Source organism: Homalodisca vitripennis, chromosome 1 (assembly GCF_021130785.1).
Source record: "Homalodisca vitripennis isolate AUS2020 chromosome 1, UT_GWSS_2.1, whole genome shotgun sequence".
NCBI lineage: Eukaryota > Metazoa > Arthropoda > Insecta > Hemiptera > Cicadellidae > Homalodisca > Homalodisca vitripennis.
The window spans coordinates 28793562-28821462 of NC_060207.1; the positions used below are offsets into that span (position 1 = coordinate 28793562).

A 27901-nucleotide genomic window follows, 5' to 3' on the forward strand; every position below is an offset into this window, starting at 1 on the left:
TTTTTCGGGGTTCATTTTAAGACTGTTTTTTGAAAAAAATTGGGCTAGTACATTTGTTTTGTGAAATAATTCTAATTCAAGAATTTCACAATCCCTACTTTTGGTCACAAGAGTGGTATCATCTGCAAAAATGTAAAGGTTTTCTTTTGGAATTTGATTTGTGATGTCATTTATGTAGATCAAAAAAAGAAGGGGACCTAGAATTGACCCCTGTGGAACTCCATTTAGGATCAATTCTGGCTTAGACTGAAAGGTTTTGATTTTGGATTTTGTTTTGTGCATAATTTCAACTACCTGATACCTGTTTGACAGGTATGAGGCAAGCCAATCTCTGGCATAATTTTGAACGCCCAGGGCCGAAAGTTTGTCAATAAGAATTTCAGCATTGACACAATCAAAGGCCTTTGAGAGATCTGCAAAACAAGCCATTACAGTCTCACCAGCCTCCATTGCCTCAATGACACAATTCACAAAGTCAATAAGAGCCAATTTGGTTGATTTTGATTTTCGGAAACCATACTGTCTCTCCACCAGAAGCTTATTTGTCTCAAGGTAGTCAATCAGCTGGTTACAGATGGTTTTTCAATGAATTTTGAGACCACTGGTAGGAGCGATATTGGACGATAATTACACACATCCATAACATCCCCCTTCTTAAAAAGAGGCTTGACCTTGGCAATCTTGCAGGCGTTTGGGAAGGTGCAGCTACTAATTGATGTGTTTACAAGATCCACCAGTGGTCGAGTAATTTCTTCCTGACAGAATTTGAGTGCCTTCATACAGAGGCCATCAACTCCAGAGGAAGTCTTAGGACTGAAGTTGACAAAGAGTTGTTTTATAGTTTTTTCATCAATTGTTTTAAAACTGTCAAGTGTGAGGTTGTTTTCTACTTGGGCATAAACATGTACATCATGATTGACTTGTAGATCACCTTTAATTTCATTTGCAATTTTGATAAAAAATTTATTAAAGTGCTCACATATTTGAATTGGATTGTATATTTGTTTATTTTGATTTATGATGCACATGTTTTCAAAATTTGTTTTGCTTTTTCCTCTTATTCCATTTACTATATTCCATGACTCTTTTGGTTTATTATCAGATTCCTCAATCCTTTTGTTGTACCACTTAGCTTTTTCAGTTTTAAGATTGTCCCTGTATCTTTTAAGAGCAGCATTGTATCTTAATTTATTTTCTTCAGACTTAACATTTCTCCACAGGCTGTAGCAAGCTGTCATCTCATTCTTCAATCTTAAAACATCATTGCATTGCCACTTAATTTGTTGAGTTTCTCTTTCATAGACTTCTTTTACTGGGCATGATATGTTATAGTGATACAAAAATGTCTCAATGAATGATTCATATTTTTCATACCTTGCATCAAATCAAAAACGAAACAAGATCTTGAAATCAAAAGCTTTAATGAACTAAAAGCATGCATCAAGCACTTTTCAAAGACAAATCTAAAAAATAACTGTGCCAAAACTAACATATTCTATTTTTTCCTCCGTCAACAAGAAGGCCAATACCGACCATTAGTGATGGCGGTAAAGCTATCCTAGATGAATCCACCAAGTTTCTCAAGATGCACCTAGACCGGGGATTGACTGGATCGATCACATAGGCAGCGATTCCTCAAAAATGTCCTCAAGCATTTATGTCTTACACAATCTAACAAAATTCTGCTCACTAGTATACTGAAACAGCCCACTTTAGCATATTTCATCTACATATTGTAGAGTATTTGGAATGCAAAATAAATCTATTAGAATAATTTCAAAATTAAAACCCAGAGAGTCGTGTAAAATTGCCTTCAGGGAGCGTGGATTGTAGACCTTACCCAGCCTCTAATTCTCGATGTCACCCTGTACTTCCGATTAAAATGTGGACTGGTTTAGGGTAGAGACGTCCACCAGTATGAGACCAGAGGTGGACAAATAAATGAAACTAACAATTAAAACGTCGATTAAGTACTTTTTGTTCTCAAAGGTATATACCTCTGTTGGGTTTAAGAGGGCCACTAGGGTGAAATTTGGTGTTTTATTATTATTTTTCTCCTTTTCTGATATGCGTAACATGCAAAATACAAATCTATTGTTAGGTTTACCCGTTAATTTGTGGAATTGACTCTGCCTACAGTAAATTAAAATAGGTATGGTTGGTATATTTTTAATCAATATTATGAAATGACGTTTGCAATACAAATTTGTCGATTGTTTTACTTCAATAAAGAATTATTATTATTACCTTACAAACTGACCTCTTTGATCATACAGAACAAATTTGTAGTCTTGACCTTAACCAAGAACCGATACAACATTAAACCTTAAGCGACAAATAAAGACAAAAACTTGAAAATCTCAATTCTATTCTCTTCAAGAAGAATTGGAATGTTATAGAGATCGCTGGAGATGCAGAACCAGCATGTAATAAATAAATTATATGACGCCCTTTGTACTGCGATGAACATCTCCTGTCCGCAAAGTAAACACAAGACAGAAGTCCTAGCAAACAAGCCCACGTCTATGACTCGGGAACTGCTGAAATGAAAGTTTCATTACTAAGATCACTTAACATCTATGAAATAACAGGAGATATTCAATACAAAGAAATAAATACACACACAAATATGATGTAAAACTAAGAACACTGCATCAACAAGCAAACTCTAAATATATAGAAGAATCTGAAAAGAAGGCAGGAGCCCTATGTATATTACACATCGTTAAATAATATCGGAAATATTTATTAGTTAAGTGTTCATTTTTTAAATTTAAGGTTGATTGTCTTAAACGTTTTCTTTCTTTCTTTCTTCCTCTTGTTTGCTGAATTTCAGCAGGTTCTGCTTACTTTGAGCATGGAACCTCGATAAACATTCTTGTATGTATGACCAGTTTACACTTTTTACACACAGTAAGTTCACTATTGCACTCAGTATTCACGAGGGTTGTATGCTTGGAGACAAGGTTGTTCTTGGTGTTCTCGGTGTTGTGGGTGTTTTCTGTTTTTTAGTGTGAAAATTGTTTAACATGTTCTGTATTAAAAACTTCAATTATTATTAAAATGTATATTTAGATCTTATAAAATAGAAATGAGAATGGTTATATTGCGTAGAGTACAAAAAGTAAAATAAGTATCTGGAGATTAAACCTTGTTTTTACGATTCTCATTCTTTATACTGTTAGCTACTTATTCATTACTCTTTGTATATTACCTCTTTGTTCTGTAACTTCTAAACGAACAAGACTGATTAATGACTTTTGTCTTTAAAACTGTCAGGTTAATTATTGTGTTCTTGCTAAACTTTTCCCATATTGTGTAAATTGTTTGTTCTGGTGATACTGTTATTACTCTGTTTAGTTAGAAATAATAAATGTGTTCTTGTGCTATTTCATTATAATTGGGTTGTGTGATTCAACTCGGTTTGATGTGAAGATTGGAGAACTTGTTTTAACTTTAACATTTATTCCTTTAATTTTCGGTTGTCCTTGGCTTGTTAAAGTACTTTGACTGGAACGTTCAGTTACTTTGTTGTTATTATAAGCTAATATAATTAAATTTTAAAATGTCAAAAATTTCATAAAGTACAGTTACTTAACTGGTGAACCAATAAATTGTGCATCTATCTGACTAAATTTTGACAACTAATGTCAGTAGCTGTGTCACTTTGTATGATAAGATTTGAGGTATGTAATGAAACTTCACAAATTAGTTCCGAAGACGAAACAATGGCAGCTAAACAAAACTCTAAACAAAGAACTAGAAGGGAAGTAAGGGAATACACAGTTGAGACTTACTCCCATGATGATAGTTCAGGGCCAAAACCTCTTTTATGCAATTCCTATAAAGTTGATAAAACACTTGAAGAAGGAGAGAAAGATTTTTCAAAGAAAGAGATACCTTTGGATTTTGTAAACTTTATCTCTGGTAATCCTTTTGTTGAAATAACCAAAGGTATTTTACATTTATATAAAGAAAATGAACTGACATCAGTAGATACAGCAGCGCGGTGTACTCAGACTGTCTGTATTTTAGCAGTCCCTGCCTCAATGACTTGTCATGATTTGTTAACATTTCTAGCTGCCTGTCAAGGAGATATCAAGCACATTAGAATCATAAGAGATGGATCACCAAATCAGTATATGGTTCTTTTGACATTCAGGTCACAGCAATCGGCAGTAGGTTTTTATATGTCCTTCAATGGAGTCCCTTTTACTTCCCTTGAACCAACAACTTGTAACCTTGTCTTTGTATCACATATTGAATCTGTGACAGAAGGAGAAGCTCAAATTCCACCTGCACTTCACACAGAATTGCCGACATGTCCAGTTTGTTTAGAAAGAATGGATGAATCTGTAGATGGTGTCTTAACAATACTTTGTAATCATTCATTTCATGGTAGTTGCCTTTCTAAATGGGGTGATACCACATGTCCAGTTTGTCGTTATGTTCAGACACCTGAACTTGTTGCTGACAACCGTTGCTTCGAGTGTAATTCAGCTGATTCATTATGGATATGCCTTATCTGTGGGCATGTAGGTTGTGGAAGATATGTTCATGGTCATGCTTTTAAGCATTACATGGATACACAGCATTGTTACTCAATGCAGCTTGAAAACAACCGAGTTTGGGATTATGTTGGTGACAATTTTGTTCATAGACTATTACAAAATAAAGCTGATGGAAAACTGGTTGAAGGACATGTTCCAGGAAAGGAAGAAGCAAGTGAAAAAATGGACTCCTTGCAGTTAGAATTCACATACACATTAACTTCACAGTTAGATTCACAAAGAATGTATTTTGAAGATGTTATGGCCAGATTTGAGCAGCAAAACATGGAAAATATTGCTAAAGTCAAAGAAGATCTTGTTAGAAGTTTTGAAGAAAATAATAGGCTCCAAGAGAAATTAGTCACAATTAAGAAGGAAAAGCAAAGTATGGACAAAAAAGTACAACAGCTCACAGCTCGTTTAACTCAGACTCAAAATGAACTGACAGAAGAACGTCAAATGAGTAAAGCCTTGCAAGATAATCAATCTGCTTGGCAGAAAAAATATACTGAACTTGAGGAAAAATTTTCTAATTATAAAATTGAAAAGGACAAAGAAATTTCTGAACTAAAAGAGCAGCTGCGGGACATTATGTTTTATTTCGAAGCCGAAAAGCAGATTAAAGCTAGTGACCATAAAGATGAAATTGCAGAAGGTCATATTGTTGTTGGTGAAACATCAACTACAGTTCCTAAGAATAAGCAACGCAGAAGAAGGAGCAATCGTCAATAATTCCAACATTGCAAATATCTCTCTAAAAAAAAAAATAAATAAATGAGATAATTGAAACATCTAAAGATTGGTAAGTTGTGTATGGTAGGCTATGTTTAAAAAATCATGGTGATAATCATGGCTGTATACAAATTGCATTTATCCCCAACTCCTCCCCTCTGGAGAGTAACACAACTTTAATTTTGAAAATTTGTCTGAATCAGGGTGTCCAGTGTGCAAGAATTGTACTTATATTTACTATGTATGGGGGAAATGTGGGTTATGTACAGGAATGTTGATCAAAATGCGTAAGTTAAGAATAAACTAAATACGTCCAATGCTATTTTATGGTGATCAGTTCAAGGATATTGGACGGTGCTGTCTTCGTGAAAGAGAGGGTTGTGAGGTGAGTTGACAGTTCAAGGCAACTCACAACCAGTGAAAATGTTGTGGTGGTGTATGGTAGTCTGTGGTTGCCATAATTTGTTATTGGCTTTGAAAGAAATATTTTACCTACATGTTTCTTTTACTACTTATAAATAGACCTTCTATTTTAATTTTTTGCATGCGATAAATTTGTTATTTTGTATTTGTGCTGATAAAAGAGTTTTACAGAACAATTAATTTATTTCTTCAAATCCCTCACTTAGTCAAAATACATTAAAATTTTCACAAATAATGTCATTGTAACACAATTTTCTAGATGTTATTAGAAAGAAAATAATCTTTAGGTCGAACATAATTTTAAAAAGAATACATTTTAATGTACCAGATGTATTTTTTATTTTTAGGGCAATAACTAAACTATCTAGCCTTGGCAAAGAATTGCAAGGACTACAAATTTTGGTTTGATCATCCTGGAATTTGAAAGATATGTATGTGAAAAATGCGGAAATTGTACTGGAATTTCATAACAAGTTGGCTAGACACCCTGTGAATTTGCTAAATTTATTTCTGAATTCTTCGATGTCTATTTTCTAGAACACTAAACAAAATTTAATCTAACTAAAAAACTTTTATTTTGATACCACTAAAGGATTTAAAAAAATATGTAATCACAATTTTTTTAACTAGTATTTACCTAGGTATCTAAATAGGCGTATTTGTTATTCTATAAAACTTTCCCTGTATTATTGTGTTTCCTTTATTAAACAGTGCTTGAAAAATAAGAAATATAAGCAATTTAAAAGTTTTAAATAAATAATACCAACGTATTTAATAATAATACTGTATATCCTGACAATCTACCAGTGTTGTGATACATAAAAAGAAAATTATGTTTCCTTAATAATTTAGTATTGCTATTGAATAGTTGAAGCCTTTTTCAATGTAAATAAAAGTAGCCTACTATGCAACAAAATTAAATTAATGGGCTCTTAAGTTATGTATAAAAATTAAATTAAACACAGAATTTATTAAAACAACAAAATATATATAGTTTATATCAAATCGACTGTCAGGACAAAATGACTGGAGGGGTGGGTAGAATTTGCAAGTGATAATTGTGTGCACGCTACCTGAAACAATGAGACAGACTTAACAAAAATTTTTACTCACACCATGATACTAACATCTAGGTCAGTGCCTATGTTTATGGTGGTGCGGGGAGCCTTTCCCCCTTCCCTATCATTGCTTTCCGGTCTCATTGTTTCAAATAACACATTGTTCTCATTGTTTTGAGCACGTGTTTGGTAATATATAGTTGGGCATAGGAAGTTCCAACATTGATTTTATTGTTAGTATCACATTTTCCCCTGTGCTGGTGTGATGTGTGTTAGTGTTCTTGAATTCTCGTGCTTGTAACTTGCATCCCGTGTAGTGAAAATGCTGGTTTATTTTCTTCGGTCTGAATTCAAAATAGTTTTCAGGCATGTTCATCTCTTTTCTTTCTCTTCTTTATTTTTCATGAACTAATTATACCCTCACCTGACAAAGAGGATAGATTTAAATCCTCGAAATCTTGTGTTCTAATTCTAAATTTTATAACATACAATGATGGCAAATTTCCTTAACCCAATTACTTTTTCAATTCATGTTGTTTGCGCTGATAACCCTATTGTGAAAAGAAAGAAAAATGTTTCTGGTGTCCCAGTTGCAAAACTGTGGGAGCCACCCTAACCCTACATGTTACCAGGGCCGCATTTACAAATTCGGCGCCCCTAGGCCTACAGACCAAAGAGCGCCCCCCCCCCCCCCCCAGAGGACTCTGATTACACTGACGTAGAAATCCAGTAAATTTCTTAATTACGTAATTTTGGTGAAAGATAATTACAATAGTATATATATATATATATATATATATATATATATATATATATATATATATAGGAGTGTTTTGAATAAATAAAAGCAATGAACCAATGAATGAGTCAACGTCGCACCCCGGACCTAGTTGACCTTGGCCACCCGCCCCGCCGAGCGCCAACACCACCCGCCGCCGCAACTTTTTTCTTTTGTGTACTTTAAAATTTATGCGCCCCCTAAAATTTTGCGTCCTAGGCCTGGGCCTAGTGGGCCTATAGGGAAATGCGGCACTGCATGTTACCATAATTTGGAGCACTACCAAAGGCCTACACATTCACGAAAGAACTGAATGCGGCGATGATGAATAAAAAAAGAGTACTAATTTACATAGGCTACTGTCAATTTTTACCAAAACCCTGTTTTTTTGTCAATAGATATGTGTAGATGTGCGTACAACCTATGTTGTAATAATATTTTTATGTACTACAAAACTGTGAACATTGTATACATTTAGAGTATTTTATAATCTCAAGTTATTTAAAAGCTACAAGGAACAAACCTTAGAAAAAGAGAAATCACCAATATATGTTTTTTAATTTTACAAAATTATAAAGAAGCAATACCCCAAATAAGTTCATATTTCAATTGTTTTACATTATTCTCTGGTTTATTACAGCAAAATTGTATACAAAACTTATTGCTCCTCATTATATAATTTTGAAAAGTATATCTGAAAAATATGCTACACAATGACAAGCTAATGTATTGTTCTGAAGGATTAAGAACCTCTTGTAACATACCTCTGTAATAATCTGTTGCAATCTCTTGTTTGAGAGTAAAAACAATGCTTCTTTTTTCTTTAAGGGGAGTGGAAAGGCACTGTCCCCACCATTTTAAATTTTTGAACGATAGGTACACTTTCCTCAGGAACTATACAAGATATGAAGTTGAAATTATATGTATGTATACACATATGTAATTTAAAGCTACAGTACTAGAGTTATTGTATTGTTCTTAATGCTGAAAAAATGTAATCTAATTTACCAATTTTTTGCATACAATCTTTTATTTCTCTGCAACTATAAATTTAAATAAAATAATTCTAGTACTGTAGCTTGGTAATATATAGTTTCAGGGAGGCTGTGTTTATGGATTTATGGGAGGCTGCTTCAGTTTGTTTGCTTTATTATAGTCACACCAAGAATCAGCTCCCTTTGGGCATCAGGCGTGTTGGGACTTTCGTCGGTTGACAGCATATGAAAATAAATGGCCCATATATTTTTCTCATGCCTTGTACTTTAGTGTTATTTGACACAGCTCGTCTTATGGCTTATCCATAATATGTTTTTGTAACTTGTGAATAATTAGATCAGTGAGCCTATTTTACCTACAATCTTAATAATAGAACTCACAACGGAACTAATTTAAAAACAATAATTTTGTTTATGCTGAGTAAAAGAAAAATAACAAATCAGAAAAATTACCGTTTAGCAGTAGTCAGTACTGGTTGATACTACCGACGTAACATAATCAAAATACATCAACAGTTTTGTGTTAGTATACCATACAAAGTGAGGCCTACTCTGGCACTATTATAAAGCAAAAAACTTGATACATACAATGTTGTTATATTTAAAAAAAAGTATACTTAGAGTCATTGTACGTAAATTCTAAGACCAGATCCTGAAAGAGGAAGTTTCGTTCTATAAAACTAAATTGAAAATAGAAAATCACCAAAAAATCATTTATGTGACCTTTCCCACTCCCCTTAAATTACTAAGTTGATGTAGAAGTGAGCAAGCATTTTAAATAATGCTGTAAAAATGTGAATAAGATTTATTTTGAACTGATTAAATATATAAATTTTACATTGTATATTTACTATTGGGCATTATTGAGAAAACACCTTCAAAATTTTAAATCAATTTGTTCATGGAAATGGGCTACCCCTAGAGCCTGTGGGTCACCAAATTTGTAGCATATAGGATATGATAGCTTGCTTTTTTATCACTTGCCAAGAAAGTAGATTACAGCAACAAATAACAAAAAATAGGCATATGAAACTACCTTTTTAAAAGAGACACTTGCTATAGTTTAGTCAACATTATTGTATAAATTCTAGTTTCAAAACCCCATTGGTATTAGTTTATAAGACCCACTTTGCTTTTTTAGTTGATTTTGAGAAAAGAAAAGCGCCTAATAAGTGGTTAGGATAGCAAATTACATTTGTGCTATGTAAAGTGGTTTCATGTAGGTACTAACTTGTAAAACAATTACAAAACTATGTTAAAAAAGAGTCTTGAGTTATCAAGTTTAGGTAGGCTGGTGATGAGATAGATCATCATGCAGAGTTAAATTGATGCTTGTGGAGAAAGTCTCGCATAGAAAGATGATTAAAATGATTAACATAGCAAATTAGAAGATACGTGTTAAATAGGAGATGGAAAAATTTATGTATGTACTTTTAAGTACACATTTAGTTAAATACCAGTTACATAAAGGAGTATTTATTCCTTAATATTATGCTGAAAAATCATTTAAATATCTTAATACCTACTTAAATAAATTGTGTTATAAAATGCTTATCACTAAAGAGTTTACATCCTTTAATTTCTGAAAAATATTTTTATCCTAAATGGATTAAGACTACTTGGACAATATTTGACTAACAATAAGTAAGGTGACTATTAAAAAATCATGAAAACACTTGTTCTGTACTGTAGGGCATTTGATAATGTTTCTTAAGACGTAATGAGCTAAAAATGAGGTTCAGATCACTGATGAAACATCTCGTATGCAATAACGACCTAGCGTTGACGAGCTAAGGTTGCAAATACAATCTGCTTTTAATTTAAAATATGAGTTGGGTAGGTTAACACTTGTCAAGTGCCAAGAGCTGATTTAGTTGACTCCCAAGTTATTCTGAGAAATGCAGAGGGCCGACTAGATCAGCTTTTGAATATCTATTATTAAAAGTTTACGTACAGCATTGTACTTAGTCTCATATAAATAGATAAAATAAAATAATTATTTTTAGAATTGATTTGTTAGAGCTAGTAAAAGCGTATAAAGCCAAATATGAGATTCGACTTATATACAGCTCTTGATTGTTAACATTTTGCACCAATATAAACAAAACTAAAACTCAGTTATACAGATACTTAGTTTTCTGAAACTTTGTATGTTTTTTCCTATTGGTATAAGATGCAAGCAAATAAATTAAGATTACTTCTTGTATTTCAAAATTTTAACAGATCTTGCCACTCAATTAAATATAAAAGTTGAATATTTGGTGGAACACCAAATGAGTGCTCGGCACTAACCGTGCCTTTCCCTAAATAAGCGCTTGGCACTCAAAGGTTTAATACAATACATACATGGAACAGTTATGGTTTTTCCACTGTTATTTTGGCTGAAGACATATAAGAAGTACAATATAATGTATTATTACCAACAAGTTATATTGATGACTAAAACAATATTTCTTCTCTAGTGTTTGGTGATTACTAAGAATGACTCATCCTAATAGAGTAGAGATCAACTGAATAGTTGAACATTTGTTTTTAGTTTTATAACATTAACATGACAAACGTGACGACAATACTCTATGTTCTACGCTAGTACTCAACTGCTTTAACAAGCATCATCAGCTTCACATCCATAAAAATTTATCAACAAATTGAAATAAACTCTGTAGACAAATAATCATCTTTACAGTACTTTATTTATTTAGCCAATGTGATATTTTTTTTATATCTTCCCATTAAATTTGATGCTTTAAATTATAATGTGGTGTCAATAGTTGAAATCATACGAGGGGTATTAGAAAAATAAGGTTCCCATGATGTTTTTAAATAGACAGCTCTATATTTCTACATAGTGTTATACATCAATTTAAAAGTTAAGCTATTTTTCTACATAATCACCGTTTCTGTCCAAACACTTTCGTAGACGATGCTGCAACTTTTCTATCCCCATGTTGTAGAATTCTGCCGCCAATCATTTGAGGAATCGAGTAATCTCTTCCTTGACTTCATCATCGGTAATGAAGCGTTGGCCACCCAAGTGTTCCTTTAATTTTGGGAATAAGCGATAATCACTTGGGGCTAGGTCTGGGCTGTAGGGGAGATGGGGGCACAATAGTCCAGCCAAACTTTGTCAGCAGTTCTTGAGTTTGACGTGAGACATGAGGTCGAGCGTTGTCACGGAGAACGTCCTCACGCCACTGGACAATCTTCCTCTCCGGCGGTTCTGGATCGCGCGTCTCAGTTTTCTTAATGTGTCGCAATATCTGTCAGAGTTTAATGTTGTTCCATGAGGCAAAAGTCGATCAAAAGCAGGCCCTTCCTGTCCCAAAAGACAAAACTGAAGGCCGTCCACTTCGGTTTTCATCGTGAATTTTCATGCGGCCTTCACTGAATTCTCTACACCATTTCCGAACGTGTTGAACAGATATGCAGTTTTTTCCCATAATCTTCGATTAACTGACGATGAATTTCAATAGGTGAAATCTGCCTTGCATTTAAAAAACGTATCACAGCACGAATTTCGCATCTGGCGGTAACAACGATAAAGAGCTCCACCTTCGAAGGCAGCTAGGCCGGCACTTTTGGACGTAGCGAGGCGCGAGTGGTATGGATAGAGAGAGGGACAGCTGATGAGTAAGACTGTGTCGCTAGATTTCTCCCATCATATCACATTCTGTCTCGGCGGCAAAGGGAACCTTATTTTTCTAATACCCCTCGTAATTAAAAGATGAAGGTTACGGGGAAAATGTTGTTAAGATTTAATATTTTTAAATTTATTAATTCTTAAATGTGTATTGTTTGTTCCAGAAAACGTGCTGGATTTGATCCTCAATAAGGAGTTTTAGAATTCAGTAAGATATAATGAATATTTTGTATAATGAATTTTATGTAATATTATATTTTGTATCTTTAAACATTTTTATTAATTTTGCTTGTAATTTATTTAATACTATCCTATTGAACTAATTATTTTCTGTAACCTACAAATAATGTGTGCTACTTTTAATTTGGCCTCAGACATTCCAGAGAAGTCCATAGTCCATCTATCCAGAAAGTTATATTAATAAGACTTGTAAATTGTTGTATTAAAATCAATTATTTACTTTAAGTGTGTAAAATATTGTCATATTATATTTTAGGCTGTGAATTGTAAGTAATAAATACATTGATACAAAAAAATCAATGGTCATTGAGTCATGTTTAAAAATATGCCTTCTTCTTAAAATGTTTGTGTTGTAGAACAGAACAGGATAGTACATGACATTACAATTTTTACCATAGATTGAATTGTTAATTTTGTAAGTGAAATCACCTGGGGATAGCCATTTTATTGGTACCCTCTGAATCTTGTAGAAAAAAATATATCAAAGTATAATGCTACAACCGAATTTGGTTAATAAATGGTGTTTGCATACAGAATTTGTAACTACTGCCTCCCTACCACTTTCATGCAAACATTGCAAATATTATTTTAGTATTTGGTTGCCGATGAATGGACATAGACATTATTTCAAAATTAGTCATAAGGCAAACTGAAAAAATTTATCACTCGTGGTTATTTTCTTTTGTTTTCACTTTTGCAATCTAATAAATTTGGGAAGCCTAGTGGCTGGTTGCTAGTCACCACCAAATTGCTTATCTAAATATGAAAATAACAATTTTTAGTAAAGTATGGCCCTTCCTCATCAACTGAGTGACACACTCACACAGTGATGATATAATTCTATCTCTCAAAATGCTGGCTTTCTCAGGCAGACACCTACCTTTTGTTATAAAACAATAACTTTCATCAATAGAAACTAATATTTCTAATATTTAATCATTAACACGTTGACAACAGCTATTTTTGTGACTTTTATATGCCATAAAATTTTAATAATATAGCAAAAAAATAGTTTTGAATACTTAAATATAAGAGAAAAGTATGTTGACTTAGCAATTTTTCACACAAAAAATTATTTCAGTATATTTTTTTCACTGTTTCTCCATATACTCAAAGGGGTATCTAAAAAATTAAGTAATCCTGCACCCGATGAGGTACAATTCTGTCTGAGGTACTTCTTTAAGTGCGGGCTCATATTTAACAAACCACCAAGACAAGCAAATAAAAACGCAATAAGGAAATGCATAACAATGTGTACTCTATCTGACACACAACATACTTCATGAAATTCCTGTGTGTACCCCAATCAGGTACACAACGGCAGTTGTGAAAGATCACACATATGTACCTGATAAACATCGTCATGAATGTATTAATCCCATCAACTGAAAACTATTCAACTATTAATTTTATATATGTAGTTAAAGCATACAATTGTATAGTTTAATACTTTAGTTTGAATTCAGGTTTAAAATCTTCTACTGACAGGCCTTTCTTAAAGAACTGCCTTTGTAATTGTGGTATACATCCATTTTAATATTACAAAGGTATTTTAAATACAGAGTCATTTATCAATAAATATTGTGTGTGGAATCTAATTTTCTTTCAAAACATCAATGTGTGGTGTCTTTTCAATTAGGATATATTTAAATGCATTGTTTATTTAGTTTCAAATTGAATGCATAAAATAATTTAAACTTATATCATTACAAACCAAAGTTACCTATTGTTACATGAGATTATGTTACAAATTAGCCCTCAATGCTTTTTGTATGAATGAGCACAAGGCAATTATACTCCATGCCCCAGTCTTCTCTCTCAGCCATTCCAGCTTAAAGTGGTTAATGGAGCCCCACCCACTTTTCCACATTAAAATAGGCATATCGATCAAGCATTACCTCTTTACTCCAATGTTTCGACATATGCAATTAGTGATGTACAACTCCTTGACATCCACAGGGTTGCCCAGATGTAACTGATAATGAACCACACTATAACCACTAACTTCTCCACATTAATCGATCGATTAAAGAGTATTTCCGGACTACGATTTTCTAAGATTTTAAAGCCAATTCTCAAGAGGAGTGCTCATACATTTCCAAATTGCCTTTGATTCTGAAGCACCATCCCATGCTACTGATTTTAGATGGTATTCAGAATTTTGAAGCCTTAATTTCATTTCAAGATGAAACACTGTATTTATTTAAATATTGATGCCTCCGTAAGGATTGGATCTGTAGCAATGTGAATAATTTTACAAGACATTTCAAAAGTCGTAAAAACTGCTTAAAAAACAAACTGAGCATGTGAAAATCAGCCAGCAGATCTCAAACTGCTTAATAATGGTGGTTATCGGATTATTTCCAAAATTACATTGGCAATGAGATGTTCATACCATTTTTCAGTGTTCCAATTTGCTCCACAATGGTCAAGAAACAACAATTGGTGAAGAAAATAATGTACACGGTTTTCTTCGAGAGTATAAGATTAGTGTAGACTATTAAACTGGAGGGACATAGGACTGTCACAACAAGTTGGTACACTGACAATGTTTGCCAGAAGTTCTTCAGGACTGGACATTAAAGTTTAATTTTGCAACACATCAGTGCCTCATTTCACACTGCTGCAAATACTTTTTTGGTTGAAAGTGTACCCGCTTAATTCAACTGACCTTTCTATATGTGACTTCTTGTTACATGATAATTTCTTTTCTGAAGCCGAAATTAATGATGAGATTCATAAGTACTTTGACTCCATTCCAAAAATTTGGTAACTGTGCTTTCAACGAGTTGATAATATGACTTCAAGAGCGCATTTACACAGGAGGGGAATTACTTTGAATAAGCAAACATTTGGCAAGTCCAGCAAAATAATTCATGATATATTTAAAAATGATTTTCATATGTCTATCTGAGTAGATACAAGTGTTATATTATGTTTTTAAAGTTGCAAAAAATGTTACATTGCAATACAGTAAAATTAAAAGACTAAGTTAAATAAATAAAATGGAAATAGAAAGAAGGGTGGTAGTAGAAGGATGTTCTTCTCCCCACTCGATATTATTGTCAGAAAGCTCATAGCTTTTGAAATTATAAAGCTGAAAAGAAATGCTCCACAACCTACCCGTCACTATTACAAATATGAATATATTACTTTCAGTAAAACTTTGACCATTAGTTTATGTATTCTGATTGCAGCAATTCCAACCATATTATTTATAGAACAATCAACAGATTGAAATAGTACCAGAAATAAATAATAGCTGAGGGAAGTGAAATATTGTCTGTCGTGTTTGCTCATTAATCTACTGCAGGGGTGCCCAACCTTTTCTACCCAAGGGCCACATTGTAAAGCCTTTATGGCCAGGTGGGCCAACATCCCAGGGGATTTGGAACCCCAAACAAAACGTATTGCCCGGGGTTTGTTCCAGAAATCTTGTGCAAAATATGATTTTTAAGGTTATTTGGTCCTTGTTTCCTGATTATTGTAATTTCTTATTATTTATTAGTTGTTAGGTAAAGGTTTATAATATATTATGTTTTTAGGTTCTTTTAGTAGAAATAAATATAAACCCAGACTTTTGGATGTTTGCTCTAATTCTGAGGGAACAATAAAAAAGTCACCAATAAATTGAATACATTGATTTTAATTAATTCTACTAGGATACTAGGACATACAAATTACGTGGTGAGTGGTGACCTTGAGTTGGGTAGGGGTTACGTCGCCGCACCGCGCGCTGTGCCGTGCTTTACGCGCGCTCTATTCGCAAGCCGGCAGCCACCACCGTAGTCAGTGAAATCTGTCTGCAACTACTTTACTTCTTTCAACACTCATACTCCACCAAATGAATACGGCTCGTTCTACGTGAAATCGGCTGGACTGCTTGGTTCTCAAAATTTGTATTTATTTAATATTTCAAATGCTTGTAAACAAATTTGGTTGTTTTGGCAACAAGGCGGGCCACATAAAACTGACTCGCGGGCCGTAGGTTGGGCAGCCCTGATCTACTGAATACTTTTACGTTAACTTCTTTACTAAAGTGCACTGTATTAATGTCTGAAATTATTGTTACACAATTCAGTACTTTTACGTATAAAAAATAAGTATATAAACACCCTTCACATATACTTAGCATTGTAGCTTAGTATCTTTTCCACTCCATCTATGATTTCTGGTACATTAACAAATCATTTTAAACCGCTACAATTCTCTTCTCTCACCTGACATCATAACCTTTGTGGATTATAAAACAAAATATTACAGGTACATATACAATTAGCCTTAAACTGGCTTGAATAGCTTAGCCCATTATAAGTGTGCCATGGATTGTGACTAATGAAAACAGCCATTAAAAAATCATCTAAATATTTATTATTTAAAAAATATAATTTGCACATGTTAAAAATAAATGATAATTTATTAGCCATTACAATCAAGGTGGACCACATATCATTACATACAATCCATAACTTAAAAAACTAAAAAACATAAGTAACACAGCAAATGCAAATGTTTTACTGTTCTCTCTTCTTAAGCCCTGCAAACTGCCTTCCAAACTTGATAGTTTTGTTGTAATATCTTGAAGCTCTTTCTCCATGTTTTCCCTAAAATAAAGAAAACATACTCTAGCAACATTAGGAAGCAATAATTAAACTTAGCAATGTTATGATACAGTTTTTTAATAGTGACTCTCGTGACATAACTAACAACGATTTAACATTCACTGTAATGGGCTAGTAACCCTGCTAGTCCATATATTGGACTCTACAATCTGACAAAGATAGCCTTGCTATCAAAAACTCTTAGGTGCTATAAAGAAATAAAAATATTGGTTGTTATGAATTTTTAATATAGTGATTACAAGAAACCAATATAAACTCAACCTTCAACATTTATTATGTTTTTTGAAACTTGTATGTCAACATCTAAAGTTGGTGATTGCAAATAGATAATAAGTACATTGAGTGTGATACAAATATGTTGATATATTTCTCAAATGGAAAAATTATCTGTTAAGGATGGTGACTTTTGAATGCAGGAAATACGTTTTGGTATTTTACATAATTGTCCACTTTTGCATACTTTATTAAAATAATAACAATGATTATTTTAATGTCCGTAAATTAGAATAAGAAACATCCTGAAAACTCTGTAACATATGTTCTTTTTCACAAATTAATTTAAATGGTTTTTCAATGTTAGTGTGCTTGCTGCTAGAGAGTATGAAGCCCGTCCCCCGGACAGACAGATCCCTCATCAAGCAGTTTTGTTTCAATATTACATCATTGGGTTGTTGAAAGTGGTACGGCACACAAACGACATAGCAAAGTTGTACATGATGTAAGTAAGGAAGAAGTAGCCCTTGATATGGTTCAAAATGTACTAGAGAAGACTCCATAGAAATTAGTGTTTAAATTGGAAGGTCTGGAATGTTTCATGAGAAATAAAATCAAAGTGTTCCATTTAAATACTGCACAGGACAAAAGAAGCTGACTTTTGTCCCAGAGTTCAATTCTATCGGTAATTACTCAATCATGACAGAATAAAACAAGATTTTGTAGACCGGCGAATGTTTATGAAAGGAGTGTGTTAACAGTCACAATATACATCAAAAGTCTGAACTAACCCCATGGCTACAAAGGAATGAGTGTTTCAAAGGCGGTTTCGAGATAATGTCTGGGCATGTGTACTAGGTCACCAATTGACAGTTCCATACACATTTAAAGAAACATTGACTGCTTGAGAGATATTAAGACTTGTACAGCAACTCCATCTAACAGAGTAGTGTTGGATCCAGGTTTGAATCCTGATGGTGCAAGTACTCTTTGTGACTCATACTTTATTGAAATTGAATCAGTCTATTGCCATTTTTACAAATTTCATGAATGCAAGAAGTTGTCTGACAGGTATTTGGTCTCTCAATCATATGTTAGTTTAGTTATTTAAACATGTGATAGAAACAGTAAAATAGGAAATAACTGAATTGTAAAAAGTAAGGGCTCCCTTTTGCAGTGGTAGCATGCTCGCCTGGCAAGTGAGATTCAGGTTAAAATCCGGAGGAGCAAATACTTTTTGTGATTCAATCTTTATATATTAGAATATAGTAACAGCTTCTTGGCACCTCTGATATTCATGTCAAGTTTGGGAATGTTTCTGATTATTGTTGATATTGATTGTACCTCCCTATGCACTCAAAGGCAGTATTTATAAAATTTGTCCTTAAGGCTCGTAAGACCAGCTCTACTGGCCGCCGCCATTTTGTTGGAAGCGCGGATTAATTTTTGCCATAATGTTGTCTCAGCTGTACTGGCCAAGATATAATGTGTCCATAGCTCATAAGACCAACACCACTAGCCACTAAACATAGCAGTTATTTTCTAATATTCTCCTTGTTTTATAATGAATTTTGAGTGCTGAAACTTATCGAGCAGCTTTATTTAAAAATAACTATTAAGTAAAGAAGTACATTTTTAATTAGCCTATAATACTTCTCTAAACATCGACTATGCAAATAAGACGAATGACGTGTAGTGGGCCTATACACCGGAGTGATAGAAGGGATAGAAACATTTTACTAAAAGACGTGTTTGTGTTGAGACCTTTTACTAAAAACTATTCTTGACTACACATAGGTATGTATTTTTAAGGTGAAAGTTTTATTCAATAAAAATTGTAAAGACTGATAAAGATGTAACATAGTTCATATATGAGTATAACATAACTGTAAAGGCATACTTTGTAATATTTTATTTACATACCTTTGTTAACAATGTACTATAAAAGTTAAATTTCTCAAATGTATGTTTATCTTTGTGTTAGAAAGTTTTCATTTCTTCTTTAAACATTTTAAATTACTGTGCAAATAACATGGAGGAATTGAAAAAAATTCTGATCTATGGAGGCAAACACAAATATAGCCACCGAGCTGTCAATGAAAGTAACATGGCCATCTGTACTGGCCATACGAGTTGCGAGGACAAACTACAGTAAAACTAACACAAGCTGTCTGCAACCTTGTTGTGGCCAGTGTTGCTAGCCTTTCAAGCACAAAAGGTTGTTTCTTTTAATATTTATCTATAACACTGATTTAAAAATTCTGATTTTAAGAGGAAGGACCTGTATGTGTATTCCATCCATGTTAACTGCTAAAAATCAAACTTCTTAATATTTTAGTTAAGTTTGATGTTAATTTAAAAAGTACTGAAATAAATTAATCGTTTTATTTACAGCCAACTTATCTTATAACATTTGGGTATGGAATAGGAAATTAATATTGATAGCACATTTGCAAGTGCTTTATTTTTATAAAAGTCCACTTGTTTGATAAATAACAGTTGTACATCAAGATTATTGTTCCCAGTGTACTAACATTACAATTATTGTCCAAGTATTAGTTTCAACAAAGTATTTCCAAAACACTGTTTTACCTTATAATACCTTTTGTAACTCAAGACAAATTTGTGAGTGAGGAATATTTTAAGTGCTTTTTATTTTCTCTAAAACTATATTTCAAGTCGTGATGTTAAATTTAAATACAGAACATTTTTCTGCTAAGTACAGTTTTTTTCTAAACTCAATCATCTGTAGCAGACCCATGAAGTTAAATTAAATGAATAGAAATTTCCCCAATAATCTGATACAGTTTTTGCAGCTATTCATATACCCTGCATAACAATTTTTTCAAGGAAACAAGCCCAAAAACCTTCATTTATAATATTTAATTTTAACTATTAAAAGTATACCTGTCTTCATTTGCAAGTAATGTCGATTTAAGACTCCTCTCAATTACATCTATCCTATGGTAAAATGCTGCTAATGTATCTTGAATTTCTTGCATCTGAAACAAATTTAACTGTCAAAATTCTTTATTATCAGAAAGTACATAGATTGTTCTTGTTATCCTTCCAAATCATCAATAATGAACCTTAAGCCCTGAGGTGCACTGCAATGTCGTTGTTTCTAATGTGAATGTGATGAAATTCAATAGGTCTAATAGTAAGCCTCAAACAAAGGCATGAATATCAACTGAGGGGAACCAACAATCGTGTAGATAGTTTGGGTAATTTATCACACTATAAAAGCTAGTTAACAGGTAAAACTCTTATATAAGTATGTGTTGCCATATTTCACAAAGTTATTATATTTTAATAGTATACCTGTAGTTTATTTAGAAATGGGAAATAGATATGTGCTATGCATTATACAAACTTTTCACATAGCTTAAGTAAAGTAATTGATATAATTAAATTTGATATTACTCTGTGTACCTAACTACCAACAATTATAATGTATGTTAATTATTATGGAAAGTGTCCATTCACTTATATTAAGCATCTATCATTTCTTATAATTTTAAAATGTGAAAATAAAAAATAAAATAATTTTGTTTCTAAACCCGCCAAATTCTACTGTAAAATCAGGTTTAGTACCGAAATCCACCAAATCCTTTGTGGTTTACACCATATCAATCTCCGTCACATCTAAGTCAGCCACTGAGAGTGCTCAGGTAAGTCATGTGAATTTTTACAAATCATTAACAATGTCAGAGGTTTAGGACAAGTTTCTCAAATACCTTTGCAAAGACGGATAATATTGCAACAGGACGATAGTTTGTGACTGATTCTTTTGGTGGCCCCTTCTTGTAGATTGGTACAATATGGCTCCTCTTTAGGACTCTGGGAAAAATGCCAGTACTAAGAGATCGATTAAACATTGTAGTTAGTGGTGGTGATAGCAGATCAGCACAATATTTAGCAGCAGCTGGAGTGATGGAATCAGGTCCAGGTCCTTTGTTAACATCAAGGCTGAGAAGAGCACTATGAACTTCGCCAAGAGCAACTGAGCATGAAGAGAAGACATCAACGAAATAAAAGTCAAATGAAGGTGGGGGGACGTCATCTTGAACAAAAACAGAAGAGAAATTGTCTGTGAACATATCAGCTATAGCATTGCCATCCATTGAGGATTTACCATCATAAGACATATCAGACGGAGAAGCTTCTGCACTGTTGGTCATATTCTTCACATATCTCCAGAAAGCCTTAGGGTTTTAGCGCAGTGTATCCTGCACGTGTGTAATGTACTGGGAGAAACAAAATCTTGACAGTTGTTTGCAGTCCCTCCAGACTTTAGAGAAGTTATGGTAAGTAATAGGGTTTAGTGTTTCTTTGTATTCCCTATGTAACGTTTTCTTCAGTATGGTAAGAGACATCAGTTCAAAGGTGTACCATTTGGGAAAAGAAGAATAATTGTGAAAACGCTTAAGTGGCAAGTACCTAATAATGCAGCTGCCAACACTTACGCAAAGAGATTCAAAAGAATCATTTAAGTCCGTTTTGGAAGTTAGCAAATCCAGGTTCATCTCTGCTAAATCTTTGCGAACATTCTGAAGATTACATCGTTTTAAGTTCCGCTGACTATATGAGGAAGAAGAATACTTGGCAGAATAAGGTAGAGTTACACTAAGAGAAGGGTGGTGGACGTCTTCAGTTAGTAATCTATCGAGTTCGTAAGATACAGAACAGGGCATGGAAGATAATACAAGATCCAGAATGGCTCCTCTTGAGTTTCTAACATTGTTGATCTGTTGAAGAAAAAACATTTCAGACATATTGATAACTTTTTGGGCGGATGTGGAGTTTAATGAAGAAGCAGGTAAGGTCCAGTCTACAGAAGGCAGATTGAAGTCACCAAGAATAAGTATTTGGTTGAAGACATTAGCAGATAGCATTTCTTCTAAAGCGAGGACGAAATTAGAGTAGGCTGTGGAAGGAAGGTTAGGAGGTATATATACCCCTCCAAGCAATGCCTTTGTGTTGCCGTTCAAAGTCATAGAGACAAATACATTGTCAGACTCAGAACATGTTTGTAGCTCACAAGAATGGAGTTTAGAGACTGCAATCATTGAGACAATCATAGAGACTCCTCCTCTATTCCGCTTGTGACAAGTAGAGGCGTCTCTGTCCTTCCTCTGCACATTATAACTGAGGAAGCCAAGTTCACTCGTTAAGATGGTAGGGGTTAAGTTAGTTTCTGTAAGAATGATTATGTCATGTATACATGGAGGCTATTGAGTGTTGTAATGGTTCTAAAACTATTTACATTTTGATAAAGTAGCTGTAGATTGGTTGTGCCGTTTTGGTTTCTCAGTTTTTTGCCTTTTGCACAATTTTAGGTGTGCCGTCAACAAACTGTTGTCACTAACCTTCTACATAAACAAAAACAACAGCTGGTAATGACGTCACTAGTCTAAATAAAGAAAGCTGGCAGTGATTAGCCTAATTATGAGTATAGGTCAAATGTTGTATTCAATAGTATCAATAATCATCATTCAATTGTGTTGGTGGCCGCTTATTATACTGTTACCATTTCCACCCATTAAGGGGGCTGGCCCAGTATCGCAATCATTTTTGCATGGTTTTGGAAAACAATTTTGTACTCAGTCAAATATTGCCCAATTTGTTTGAAACTTTCAGGTTAAGTCAAAATAGACTTCTTGTACACACTTAAGAAAAAACAAAATTGTAAATATAAAATTTATTATTTTTTTTAATTTTTGTTTTTTTTGCAAAAAAAAATTTTTAGTCTAATGGTTTTAACATGATAAATAATCTACCTTATGAGATAATTTCACAAAATAAAATGTATCTTGTTCCTAGGCAATAGTTTCTTGGCCTGAACTAAAAATATATAAAAAATGTACAAATAAAACAAATTACTGAATTTTAAAGTAGTTTTACAAAAAAAAATTGAGTTTTTAGAAGGTAATAGGCTTGGAATATAAGAAATACTTTACTCACCATTTTAATTTTAGTTCAAGCCATTTACACAGCTAAAATGAAGATCTGGTGAAAATTTGGTGAAGATTGCTCCAATACTTTTGGAGTTATGATGTAAATAATAGGAAAAAAAACAATGTTTCGGGAAATCGCAAACAAACATATTTTATTGATAAATTTACTAAAATGGTACTCTAAAATCCTCCAGCAGCATAAGAAACACCTTCCTTTTCCTTGTCTTGACTTTCCTTTTCTATTCTAACCCTTCTCCTTGCTCTCCTTTCTTCCAGACTTGCCAACATAGTTCTTTTATTTGCGTCCCGCACTCGTCGAACGTCAAAAGTTTCCATGCAGCTGTTGAAGTGTTTTCCGGGTTTGATTTTCAAGTGGTCTAGCACTTTTGACTTTGCATTATTCCCTTCATTAAATATCAGGGAAGCTTCATGAGCAGCTATTTCCACAATATCCCTTCCTGCAAATCCTTTTTTAGGACACAGTGACCACAAAATACTGTTGAAACTTTCGTTGGAGTTCTGTGTTTTTCCCATAAGACATCTTTGGAGGAGGTTTGGCATTGTTAGGTCTACAGATATTGGTTTTATCTCCAGCATGATGGCTTTGGGGATAGTGTTTTTATGTTTAAAAGTTCTAAGACTGTTTGAAGCAAGTGCTTGTTGGTAACGGCACCAAGATTCTTTACCTTCTGGACAAAAATGATGGAGCGGCTGCTCATCGGCACTTGCTTTATGGTTCCAGATGGCCCATACTGCCTTTTGCATGTTTATGAGATCATTTTTATTATTTCTAATTGCATTTCCATAATAAATACAAAGTTAATTGATAATAGGTTCTGATAGCCTATTTTTACCACTTATTTTTTTCCATTGCTAAGTACTTTACCTTTGTTCTTGGTTTTGAATTTCATTAGTCTACTGTACATACGTTTTTGACATAGCTAACACACTCTTCTTTCACAATACTCACACCAGATCCATATGGTTCCATTTCACTTATTTTATTAAAAGTGGATGTGTCCCCATCACCAATATATTTTGTATACCGTACACCGTGTAATTCCTCGGACCGATTGAAAATATTATTTTACACTTTACAATTTTACCTGTAACTCAGCAAAAAAAAAATCGTATGCCCATGATATTTACATCAAATTAATTGTAAATAAACAAGAAAAATTTAAAAAATTGAAAAAAAATTTTTTTTTTTACTGGGCCAGCCCCCTTAAAACCTTATATTCTTTTGTCCAGGTGGATGGTAACAACAGGTTAATAATGTGAAACTCTGATTTTTTCTGGTTGGCTGTTAACTTCACTAATATGCGCCCAGGTAGACTTTAATAAGCGGCCTACATTTGTTAAATGCAGTTCTTTTATCGATTGTATCTAGCAAATTAATAATTTGATATAACAATTTATTTAAATTAACATATGACTTCAATGTATTGATAAATTATAATAACGTAAACGTAAACAATAAGCGGGTAATATATATTTTTTGGAGATTTCGAAAATGAGATTAAAAGTTCTTGGCGAGCGGTCATAAAAGTTGAGGAGTGGAATACCAGCAGACTGTCTAGCAGACATCATTGTAATTGTTTGTACCGCAGAGGGGTAGACTTTAATAAGCAGCCTACACTCGTTATTCTGTTGTTTTTATCGAATAGTTTGATAATTTTATCTGAAGGAATAATTCGATACCCATTAAAAGTTATTTAACTTAGCGTATGATTTCAACTTAATAGTTATAGTAATTTTAATGTAAACAATAAACAGCAAGAAGTAACTAATATTTTGACTTAAAAAATGGCTATGAATATGAGGAATGTATGTGAGATATTTCTCACAAGTGACAAGATTTATTTAAGTGGCTTCAATACGTGGGGGTCCTGGACAGAATTCTTTCCTCCAATTCACAAAAGGAGTTACTCATTGATATCAAGATGAGCATGTTATAAATATTGTAAGGTTTCTGTGATATCTAAGTCTAGGCCATACTCGGTTTTGTTGTTTTGTAATATCAGAGATAAATTTATGTTTTTAAAATTGTAATGCACAAAATTCTTCTTGCTATGGTTATTTATTATACCTCTTATTGTGTACGATTTTTACACATTGAAGTTTGATACTATATCGAACTGTTCGAAAAAACAACCGAATAACAAATGTAGGCCACTTATTAATGTCTTCCCCCGCAGAGAAGTGCGCCTGTCTGGTAAGAATCCTTACCTCCATTTCACAAAAGTGGTTGCTCACAGCTATCCAGGTAAGCTTCACACATTGTGAAGTGTCTAGTAACATGTGATCCCAGTTATAGCCTAGTGGGTTGTGTTACTTTTAATGCTGTTGTTGTTATTTTTTATTGTAATATTGGTAAATCTTAAGATCAGCGACTACCGCTCCAATCGCCGTAAGTTTTTGCATACTAACACAGGTTAACGTAATTTCACCGAAAACAATAGTTTATTCATGTTATTAATGTATAATCATTCTTGTTGTACGATTATTATATAATAGCTAAGTTGGGTAATATACATTCAATATAGTTTGTACAATAATGATGAGCGAATAACGAGTGTAGGCCGCTTATTAAAGTCTCGCCAAGCGCTCTACACTTGTTATTATTGAACTTTTCAATATACCATCCAAATCTGATATTATATATTAACCACATAATACAAAAAAAAAATTACAAAAAACGGTACTTTGGGATTATACCGACCACACCCAGACATGAATCGTTATTTCACATTTCGTTTCTACTGATTACTAGATTAGCGTAGTAGAACAATATTTCGTCAATATAAAACAGGAATTGTCTTATCGCAAACACCTCCCCATCCTCAGACAGAGGTCAAAGTCGAGCGTCTAGTAGATAACGTGATTGCAGAGTCTCGCCGCCCGTTCAACTGGTGCATCGCTTTGTTGTACTTCCGTGTTTTACCTCTACATTTCTCCAAACACAAAAATTCAACAAAAACAAACATTTACCAAACTAAACTTTTTATTAAAAAAACACTCAAAACTTGTTTTTATTCTTGATCACATTCCGCCACCCAAAATGCGAGTGCCTCCGGCCATCAGCGCGGGCTTCGACAGCACCTTCGGTGCTGCCCCGCGCTGATGTCGACGAAAGAAAAACATCCCTCGAGATAGTACCTATCAGTAAAATATCAAATTCTAGAGGGGCTAATCAGAAATATAAATTGAATTGTAATGGAAAGGCAATGATGTACCGTGCAAATCACGTGATGCCGCGCGGCCTGCCGTAATCAGGATTCTCGAGAAAGATAAGATAACAGCGACAACAATACCGATCACAATACCTGGAAATGCTTGTAAGTTTGTAATTTTGTAATTGAAGAGTTGTTTTTTCGTTCTATCATGTTTGTTTCTATAAATTTCTATTTTTGTGTTCTTCATACTGGTGTGGTCGGTATAATCCCAAAGTACCCAAAAAACATCACAACAAAAATTAAAAAATTATAATTTTCACAAAATGATAAAAACAATGCCACTGATTCAAATTTTATGGACCTGAAAGCAGTAATCAGCTCTGGCAAATGGGATATTATTTGGGGTAGCCTAGTAAAAATATGTGAGCTTAGACAAATAATAAATCCTCTTACCTCTTTTATAACAGTTGATTTTGATGTACAAGAGCCAACCATTTTCAAATTGAATGTTAAATATAGGTTTAATTTCAATCAAATTCTTGCTCAATTGTTCAGGCTCCTATCATAATAGGATAAAATTCGAATATAGGTTGTAGAAAAACAGCTGAAGAGCTGGTAGTCATACAATGTAAACATGAAGAATTTATCAGTAAAAGACGAAACTTCATTTACTTTTCAGTTGCTACAAATACCTTGTAACAATAAAAAATTACAACCTCCTATCAAGATTTAACACAGATAGCTAATGTTTTTGAGGTGGCGTTGTTAACTGGTTAAAAGACACCTCGACTTTACTCAAGTTAAAGTAAAGTAAATAGAGATCAACATAGAACAAGCAACAAGTGTTCTGATCCAACGTAATCAACTCATTCAATGAGAAGTGAGAAGTGAGACAAGACAACCAATCATTGACTATTGTCGTTGACTTGGATAAGAAGAAATTAGTGTAACAAACAGTGATGCCAAAGGCAATTGTAAGTATTTAAATACACCCACAATTAATCTTAAAATTTCCCATAGGATGTCAGAATGAAATAAGCCTCGCCGTTTTATCACAGCCCAAATTTCTATACTACAAATTGAAAATATTACTTAAAATAAAACGTATTTCATAAACAATGACACAATATAGTGTTCTTGTTAAAACTTAGGCCAAAAGACTAAATCAAGGGTGTAAACATAAAAACAAACATATTTAGAATCTCATCCTTTCTTCCACCACTCGTATTAACACATTTGACTAAATTAATTATCCAGCTATCCTAACAGCCAGTTCTAGTTCTAGTTCTGTTTTCTCCTTCTCCAACTATAATGTTTTTGTTTCACCGCCGAATTGAAATGCTGTCATGTATTTTCTATGTCATCACTTACGTTTCACGTTACAGTACAAAAATAGGAGACCAAAAGTTTAATCGCTAGTTCGATGTTTGGCTATTATTACACTGAACATTTTCAGATAACTCGCTATAAACGTGAACGCTCAATTTTTTAATCTCAAAATTAACACTCATACCATC

At 33.4% G+C, this 27901-nt stretch overlaps 2 protein-coding genes across 2 annotated transcripts; one reads left to right on the plus strand and one right to left on the minus strand.

The window, feature by feature from the left end:
- Positions 1 to 3226: 3226 nt before the first annotated feature.
- Positions 3227 to 12716, plus strand: LOC124358888 (BRCA1-associated protein). The gene is made up of 2 exons (XM_046811134.1): positions 3227 to 5352; positions 12341 to 12716. The coding sequence occupies exon 1, from the start codon at positions 3648 to 3650 to the stop codon at positions 5280 to 5282; it is 1635 nt and encodes a 544-aa protein (XP_046667090.1). The 5' UTR covers positions 3227 to 3647; the 3' UTR covers positions 5283 to 5352; positions 12341 to 12716.
- Positions 12717 to 16764: 4048 nt separating this feature from the next.
- LOC124358895 lies at positions 16765 to 27645 on the minus strand. Its single transcript, XM_046811147.1, has 3 exons — positions 26838 to 27645; positions 20159 to 20253; positions 16765 to 17020 (listed from the first exon to the last, which is right to left on the minus strand). The coding sequence occupies exons 1-3, from the start codon at positions 26877 to 26879 to the stop codon at positions 16849 to 16851; spliced, it is 309 nt and encodes a 102-aa protein (XP_046667103.1). The 5' UTR covers positions 26880 to 27645; the 3' UTR covers positions 16765 to 16848.
- Positions 27646 to 27901: the final 256 nt, after the last annotated feature.